This window comes from Acipenser ruthenus, chromosome 37, assembly GCF_902713425.1.
Source record: "Acipenser ruthenus chromosome 37, fAciRut3.2 maternal haplotype, whole genome shotgun sequence".
NCBI lineage: Eukaryota > Metazoa > Chordata > Actinopteri > Acipenseriformes > Acipenseridae > Acipenser > Acipenser ruthenus.
Genome location: NC_081225.1, coordinates 8790455 through 8799153, shown reverse-complemented (window position 1 = coordinate 8799153; position 8699 = coordinate 8790455). Strand labels below are relative to the sequence as shown.

At 38.8% G+C, this 8699-nt stretch overlaps 1 protein-coding gene across 1 annotated transcript; it reads right to left on the bottom strand.

Moving 5' to 3' along the window:
- On the bottom strand, nt 1-8699 carry LOC117971679 (indoleamine 2,3-dioxygenase 2-like). Its single transcript, XM_034919866.2, has 10 exons — nt 8514-8699; nt 7208-7303; nt 6268-6387; nt 5812-5930; nt 5161-5175; nt 3943-4042; nt 1940-2057; nt 1704-1755; nt 985-1133; nt 1-507 (listed from the first exon to the last, which is right to left on the bottom strand). The coding sequence occupies exons 1-10, from the start codon at nt 8610-8612 to the stop codon at nt 116-118; spliced, it is 1260 nt and encodes a 419-aa protein (XP_034775757.2). The 5' UTR covers nt 8613-8699; the 3' UTR covers nt 1-115.

Sequence of the window (8699 nt, the reverse complement as noted above, 5' to 3'; positions counted from 1 at the left end):
TTTCACCCGTTTCAAGTTTTAATATGTGCTTGACTAGCCCCAGTGTAGAGGTTCTGTAACAAGTTCAGGCGTGTCATTATTAAACTCGTAGTAAAACCAGGAATGGATCAAACTGCTATGCAGTGGGAATCTTGTTTCCATCCCATGGTATCGTGGCCTCTTTGGTGGTGTCCCGGACGCTCTTCAGGAAGCTCATGACCCCGGAGCCCCCGGTCCCTCGTTCCTCCAGCGAGGAGGGGGCTCGAGTCAGGATCTCAGCGGAGGGCTCGGCTCGGCTCCTCCTCTCCCTCACCCGGGCTGCCGGGACGGTGATGAATCGGCTCACCACCACGATGTGATAGTTTCTGAGGGCCACGAGCTGAGCCACACAGCCGTTGAAAGCGCCCGTCAGTTCCGACTTCCCCACGTCCAGGACGTAGTGCCGCAGCGACGGCCCTGCGGAGATGTCCAGCACCAGCTGCTTGTGGGAGGAAGGCATGTAGTCTCGCATCCTGCTCAGGAAAGCAGCTGGGGATATACAGGAAAGAAAGAGGGCTCAGCATCTTGAGCAATTCCAGGTGTAAGCACTCTCTGTAGCACAGGTTTGTCTTCGTTTCCTTCTGATGAGCGCAGTCATTGTGAGAGGTTCTTGTGTCTGTTTGATTGTTCTGTGCTTGACTATGAGTTAAGGAGCGGCTCTTATGCTTTACTTGCCTGCTGTCTACATATCTTAGGTAGGCTAGATCAGCCCAAGTGTCATTATATAATCATAACGTAAGGAAGCATGGTCGATATCGCTGTGCTACGTGTGTCTGTCTACCTATGACAAGCAACTAGAACTACAGTGGCTTTTGAATTTGCCTGAGATCATCTAAAAAAAACCCAATAAGAACCATTCAGAACTATTGCAGACAACTAGAGGGCTGTAAGCAAAAACAAATAATTTAAGTAATGAATCCCAGAACAGGTGTGTAAATAGGAAGGTACAGAAGTGCTATGACTTACCGCTATCCTTGCCGTGTCTCACACCCAGTAACTCGTCGAAACAGTGCAGGACGCTGCTCTGAGCTGCGCTGCCCCCCGAATACTGCAAGGGGTCTTCCTGCACGCCTTCGTACACCAGCCCCTCCGGCATAGAGGAGTTATCCCTCCAGCTGCCAAAGAGACAAGAGGGACATTTCCATTGGAGATTTATCTTGTGAGTCACAAAGCTTTAAAGGTCTGGGCTGGAAATAAGACTCCCGTTGCATAGCAGTTTGATCCATTCCTGGTTTTAGTATGAGTATAACCCTTTAAGGTACAAGGGCCACATGTGTCCCACAAATAAAAATGATGCTACCTTTCTTGTTTTTGCAACGGGGTGCATGAAACAGGGTTTTTGAATTTGCTGACAGGTTGGATCTGGTCTTCCAATGCAGTTTCCTCCTCATGATACTTGAGTCACTCTGAAATGTACCTTCAGGGTCTAATAAAAACACATCTGAGCTTGTTACCTCTGCACTATAACTAATCAAGCTTGTTGTAACACCTGGAACGGGTGAAACTGTGCAATAGGAATCTTATTTCTATCCCTGCCGGACAGTTTTCGATGTCTTTTTTTCTGGCCCATTGTGTGATGGCTGCAATCATTCTGAGTGGCTTTTCTCACAAACGCTTCAACACTGTGTTTTTTGTTCAAGTCTTTTGTAGGGCTTTCACCAAATCGAAAATATTGCACAACCTACCCAGAAAGGAAGATACGAATCATTCCGTAAAATGTTGCAGGATCAACGTGAGCTGAAATAAAGATGAAAAAGACATCTTTAGAGAGGAACGTGCAGTGTATGCATGCAAAACCCACATTTCATTTATCGTTTTCCAGCAGTTCTTTTATTTATTTCATTGAAAGAATGGTATCATATAAAATGACAGTATTGTCACTATGTTTTGTGTGTGTGATCAGAATAGAATAGAGAGTTACCATGCATTTGCTTCAGAGCTTCTGTCATGCTCTGGATAGAGCTGGCCAGGTCCTCTAGCGCCCTCTTGAGGCTCCGGTCATCACATTCAAGCACAGCATTGATCACTGCAGCCATCGCCTGGAGCAAGAGCAACAAGCTTTGATTTGTTACTTTGAAAGAAAAAAATAAGTCTGTGCCATAATGTCAAATACGTTCCTAGTTCTGAAGAACATTAGGAATCTAAGAGATAAAACTGGTGTGAAAACTATCCCTAAAATGAGCAGAAAGGAGGATTCTGTGATAGCACACTGTGAATCTTGTGTTTAGTATATCAGTACTAAAATATGTTTTAGTTCTTTCTACACATTTGAAAGGCTTTTGTCCAAAACAACATCCTTTTCATTTTTTTTCCTTTTTGTACACTGCAGTTATACCTCCTTCCAAACACACACATTTATTTTATTATTATTTATTTGGCATATATATATATATATATATATATATATATATATATATATATATATATACACACACACACACACACATATACAGTACCGGTATATTAAAATGGCTGCACAGCGAACTTCATGAACATTTTTTGATGCAGCTTTTAAAAGAAAAGTAATTTTGTTTGCTGAAGAAAAGAGAAACTGCAGCATCTGAGATGTGTCAGAAGATGCAGACGCAATCGAAAGGCTATGCAATACTATAATATTACCAGTATAGTACTTGTTGAAATGATCAACGCGGGTCCGGCTTCAAAATGAACAATCATTTATTTATACATTTTTCTTTCTCTATCTGGAGGAGCATAAGAAACAGGAACACTAAGGTAATGGTGGATTTACTCACTGTTATTATGGTCTGTGCCTGGTTTAACTACGGTAACCCCACTAGTGTAAACTCCAAAGTCCTAACTCATACCTAACATGAACTACACATTTCTGTCTTGCACTAATTTTGCTTGCGAACGTGACAGAGTCACGTTGGCAAAATTAAACAAACGAGGACAGTAAAGCAGACTGAAATCAAGTGCAAGGTAAATTACCCTTTCCCAGCTACCATAAACTGCAGTGACTGTCGTTCAATACTGAAAGTGCTGTACTGTACATATTTTCTTTTCTCATTTGCATTTTGTAATATAGTAGGTGACGTACTCTGATGCTTTAATGTACAATACAGTGTTCCCTGCTGGCACCTAGAAATTGAAAAGTAATTTAACCATTAATTAGTGTGTTTATTAAGAGTAAAATGTGACTTGCATTCAGGGTCTTTTTTTTTTTTTTTTTTGGTGTCCGTATTTGGGCGTGTGACTTGAATTCAAGGATGACAAATTCAAGTAAACACAGTATTTATATAAAATTATATATATATATATATATATATATATATATATATATATATATATATATATATATATATATAAAAATATTTATGAATCAGTCCTTAGAAATTCTAGCATGTGATTGGTTAAAACCTCATCACATGACCAAAAATTGCTCCAACTATTGCCCCTGTGGCGCTGCTTGCAATCAATATTTTCTTTTTTTTTTGACAAACTCCCTCAAATTACATGCTGAGCGTCCTTCCTCTCTTAACACAACAAAGCACAATGGCGGACAACAGAAAACGAATTACAAAATACACTACAAAACAAGGATGCTGAAAAACACTAAAATCATCATAGCTTTCAGTGTTTTCTAACTTCCTAAAATTCAAACAAGTCCAAATGGACGATGTAAATAAAAACTTCAATAACAATGCGCTATGGACCTCAAAAACAATTCTTTCTTGACTGATTCATAAAACAAATATGGAATGCAGACCTCATAGTGCAGACTCATAGTGGGAAACTAAAGGCCCCTTGGGAAGAACTATAGTTACCTTCAGTGGACAATTCTCTCAGCCTGCGGCATCGAGCATTATAGTCCTCTGTTGGTAACTATATCGTTCTTGTGACCATAGTTTCCCAATATACGCCTCCTCTCCAGTTTGTGTGTGTATATAATATGGCTTGCTGTACCTTGATTCCCGGTACGGCTGCCAGTTCGACCAACAAGGTCACCAGAAAAAAACCTTTGAAACTGTCTCCTCCAGGCAGGCACACGATCAGGTCCAGATTCCTGAGAACACACACCTCTGTGAGTAGCTTGATTTACTGTCCTGTCACACCAGTAACACTGCCTTCATTAATAATATAACAAGTGTTTACCAGATACTATACATGAAAACACCTGCCACGAACACTGTCAATAGGGTGCAAGTGTAATAAAGCATAGTGAAAGCATTGTAAAGCCAAGAGTGGTATGATAAAACATATGTTAAAAAAACAAAAAACACGGCAAACTATGGTAAATGCATAGTATAACCTGAAAAAATGAAAACATGAGGAAAGTACACATTTATCAGGGTACTTTTTTTTTTTTTTTTTTTAAGAAGGGTTTAAAATGCTTGGAGATTGTTGTGAAACATCAGTAAACACTTTTTAACCAAACGCCCGCTTCCACTCAAAGTCTATCTCGTCCAAACTGATTTGCAAGGGGGAGATGCGGCTTCTGTATAAGCAACACATTTGCATTACAGAGAGCAGTCTTGGGCTCAGTTGCATTTGCAATTGTGCAGTTCGTAGTGAATTGCAATTACAATGCAATTGAACCTTGGCACACTTGCGTAATTGTAATTATACCATATAATTGACCGATTTTACATTTATTTGTCATTCGATCATTATTCTTGTTTTTTCTACCACTCTTTTGGTCACCCGTTTGTTTCAAAAACAGTATGTTTCTGTATTTGTACCTGTGATTTATAGCTTGGTTGTTTAGAATAATTAGAGTAAACATGCTAATGTGTGGAGTTGTTTGTGTTACTTTTTAGGGTAATTGAAAAAAATAGCATTGTAATTGCAATTTGAGCAAACCCTAATTCCAGCTGCCCACCAGTTCTACGTGTGCGACAGTCCAGGAGCGTGCTGCACATGGCAAGGGCTCCAAATGTCCAATCCTGTTCTATTCAAGCTTGTTAAAAAGACTCTACAGTTGAACCAGTCAACCCTGGTAACCCTTCCAGACAAACAGCAGCGAGGTGAAGATTAGCTTTTGGTACTAGAACTCCACCTTGACTTGTATATATTGTTCTCTTTGGGTTATCAGCGGGCACTTCATGACAAGACAGTGCCACACCATCATTGTTAGACTTAAACGCTTTGAAAAAATATAAAATGGAGGTAAGTTATACTTACTCTATTTCCATAGGGCTGATGTGAGATTGCAGGGATGAGAAGTGAGAGTGGAGGGGAAGAAAAAAATAAAAGCACGTTAGCATTTCTATTGTATTGTAATCTAGCCAGTCTAACACTGATGAACAGGTTAGCTGAGAAGTTTGTCTACTTTCTTTTAGTTAATATAATATTGTATCTTATATGTACAACTTGTTTAAGACTTGCCAGGAAAGCTGCTTATAAGACAATTTTCAAGGTCACTTAAAGCATTCCTTTGGCATGGTTCAGTATTTGTGCATTAGTTTAATGGAAGCGCTTGTAGAGATTAAATGGGAGATAAACTCTAGCGGTATTAGTACCTTAAAGGTCTTTACAGTAGTTACATTAGCTTCTCTCTGAAAATCTACAACCATCATACAGTCAGGTAGTAAAGCACAAGGGGTCTATGGGAATTTGTCTTACAAGCACAAAAATTGAATAATTACTATGGAAGTCCTTTCAACATTATTTGAACTACCATAGGGTACATTTGCAGAAAGACGCTGGACTTTCCTCGCTTATGGAATCTTTAGGCCCACTTTTTTGCTCATTTTGAGGTCATATTTCTCACTTTGCATCTTTTAATGTAAGCGCCATCTTTAAACAATATAATCTTTTAATAACACAACCTACCCACTGGGGTTCTTTTTCTTCCAGTTGCTCAACGCACCGTCTGCATGAACCAGTATAGGAGGCAGACCAAGTAACCGTGACAACGCACAATATGGGATCGCCAGGTTTCTTGGTAAGGTCTGGAACAAGATTTGATTAAACATCTTGGCTTCAAAGTGCCATTTTAATGGATTATTTTTACATTTTGGTTTATTACAACAACTCGGTGGTTTAGAATACTAAAATAGTTTTTGTAAAATTCAATGACGAACATTGCAACTACAAGTCTTTCTAAATGTCTTTCAGTTTAAAGTAAGTAGACCTGCTCATGCATTTTAGTATATTACATCCATTGACTGCCATTCTGCTCTGGCTGGGATATTGCAGTGTGTTGACTATAAGCAGAGGGCACTATTGATGTTTAGCAGACCTGCCTGCGTTAATGAAGTGCTTGTAGAGTCAACAGGGCTGCAGTACCTTTACAATGCCATGCTCCCCTTCCTGCCACACGTAGCCCATGGTAATGAAACTCAGCACCATGCGCGCCAGCCTCAGCTCCCTGTGCCCCTGTAGGTAACCTGTGTCCAGCAATGGCAACTGGTAAATAGGGGAAACGCTCGTTATTTTTATAGCTGAAACCTCCATTGATCTGCTGTTTTTGGTATCTCTAGGAAGACATTGGTTTTGTTTGTGGTATAGACATACAAAAAATATGTTATTTATTTAATTTTCAAGCTGCATTCCATGAGTGCCTTAAAAAGACGCATTTTCTAAAATGAATGGTAGAAAACTAGCATGTTATTTAGTTGCAGAAGTTGTAAATTTGTTATTTAGGAATATCAGGAATCTGTATACTGCATCTATGGCAAAATGTTTTGCATCACCCTATAGAATTAACAAATTTTGCTTCATAAAATGGAATGAAACCTGCTGAATTAATGTTAGGTTAACACATTGAATTACATACCGCTTTTCCATCTACTTTATGAAAAACTATAAAATGTGACATTTCTAAATCTAACATGAAATACTGTACTGCTATTATGGCTTCCGGTAGACTCATCATTTTGTAGTTTCTTTGATTTACAAGTTGTTAAATAAAAGATCTCAATTATGTTCATATAGTTTGTTTTCTTTAATTTATGTCTCAATCATAAAATTCTAGGTGATGAAAAACTTCTGGCCATAGCTGTGCACACATCATAGCTGTACATACGTCATAGCTATGCACACATCATAGCTGTACACATGTCATGCTGCTGTGGTTTTACTTGCAAAGACACACAGCAGAGAGCAGTGGGCACTAAAGTAGAAGACTTTGAGCAGCTCTGAATGCAACCGATTGTATCCATTACCGTAACTTTGTGTGTGTTTGTCAAACCTCTGTATTGTGTTGAATTTGGTGATTTATGCTTACCTTGTTAACCTCATTGCGTAGCGTATGTGCTTCTATCAAGTCTGTGAGGTTACTGGCAATCTTCATCCAGGGCTGATAATACTCCGGCAGATCTGTCTAATGGAAACGTACCACCCACTTTTACTTCAAGGAGTGCTAACCAAGATTTGAAAGTCCATTTTCTTACCTCTCCGCTGCCATTTGAGATATTATCACTGGTCCCTTGTTTGGTCTATGCTTTAATTTGTTATTTATTATTATTATTATTATTATTATTATTATTTATTTCTTAGCAGACGCCCTTATCCAGGGCAACTTGTTACAATATATCACAATATTTTTACATACAATTACCCATTTAAACAGTTGGGTTTTTACTGGAGCAATCTAGGTAAAGTACGTTGCTCAAGGGTACAGCAGCAGTGTCCCCCCACCTGGGATTGAACCCACGACCCTCCGGTCAAGAGTCCAGAGCCCTAACCACTACTCCACACTGCTGCCCATACATATCTTAATGTTTCCAGAATTCCAGTACATCTTATCTTGTGCATAAATACCACTCTGTGCATAAAGCATAGGACTCTGATCTAAAGTTTAAAACACTTTTTGCTTAATTTTAGTCCCTGAGTGCAATCTTAGTTTCTGTGATTTCATAATAATGTTTGATACATTGGAATTGGAATTGAAAAGCAGGGATTGATCCCAACACTGCCCTTCCAACAATGAGACAAATACACAAATATGAGCTTGTAGACAGCACTCAGAGGAGTTGTATCCTAGTATCTAATCTCTGTGTGTTGTGGTTCAGACTCACTCCAATTGTGCACTGACCTAAAAAAACAATTTGAACGGTATAATGCTAAAATAACTTTGTAGGTTGCCTTGTTAGTGTATTGTTCTGAATAGTTGGTTTTACCCCGTTGAAAACCCTCTTTGTTTTTTCTGTAGCTCTTCATGTTTTGAGTTTGCTTCAAAAAAGGTGCTAACTTTAATTTATTTTTGTTATAACCATTGACAAGTATGTCGATATTCACCAGTATTTGTCTTGCAAACAAACTGTCTTTTAAAATTTATTTTTTTAAGAAGAGATTGTATTGGTATTGCCTTTGATATGAAGACAATAAGACTGAAATGTTGATTTGTAATAAACAAATAAACATCTAGTATTCTTGGTTATGCTGTATAGCCATGTCCAGTTTTGTGCACTCCTAGCAGCTTTGTTGTCTTAAACAAAATATAAATTATGCAATGCATAGCTTTAAACAAGATTTTTCTTATTAATTAGAATGCAGTTTTAACCAATAGAAAACGTGTAGTTTTTACCTACCCGTGGCAGAGGAAGCAGAAATCCGTACTCTTCTGAGACATGGTATTTATTTAAAGTGAACGGGACATTTGGGATTGTATTTGGTGTGCTGCTTGTCATTGTGGCTTTGCAATGCTGAGAAACGCTGTCAGTGTGCGAGGCTGAAACACGCTGATGTGCACCTGCAGTCAACAACCCCTAGCCTTG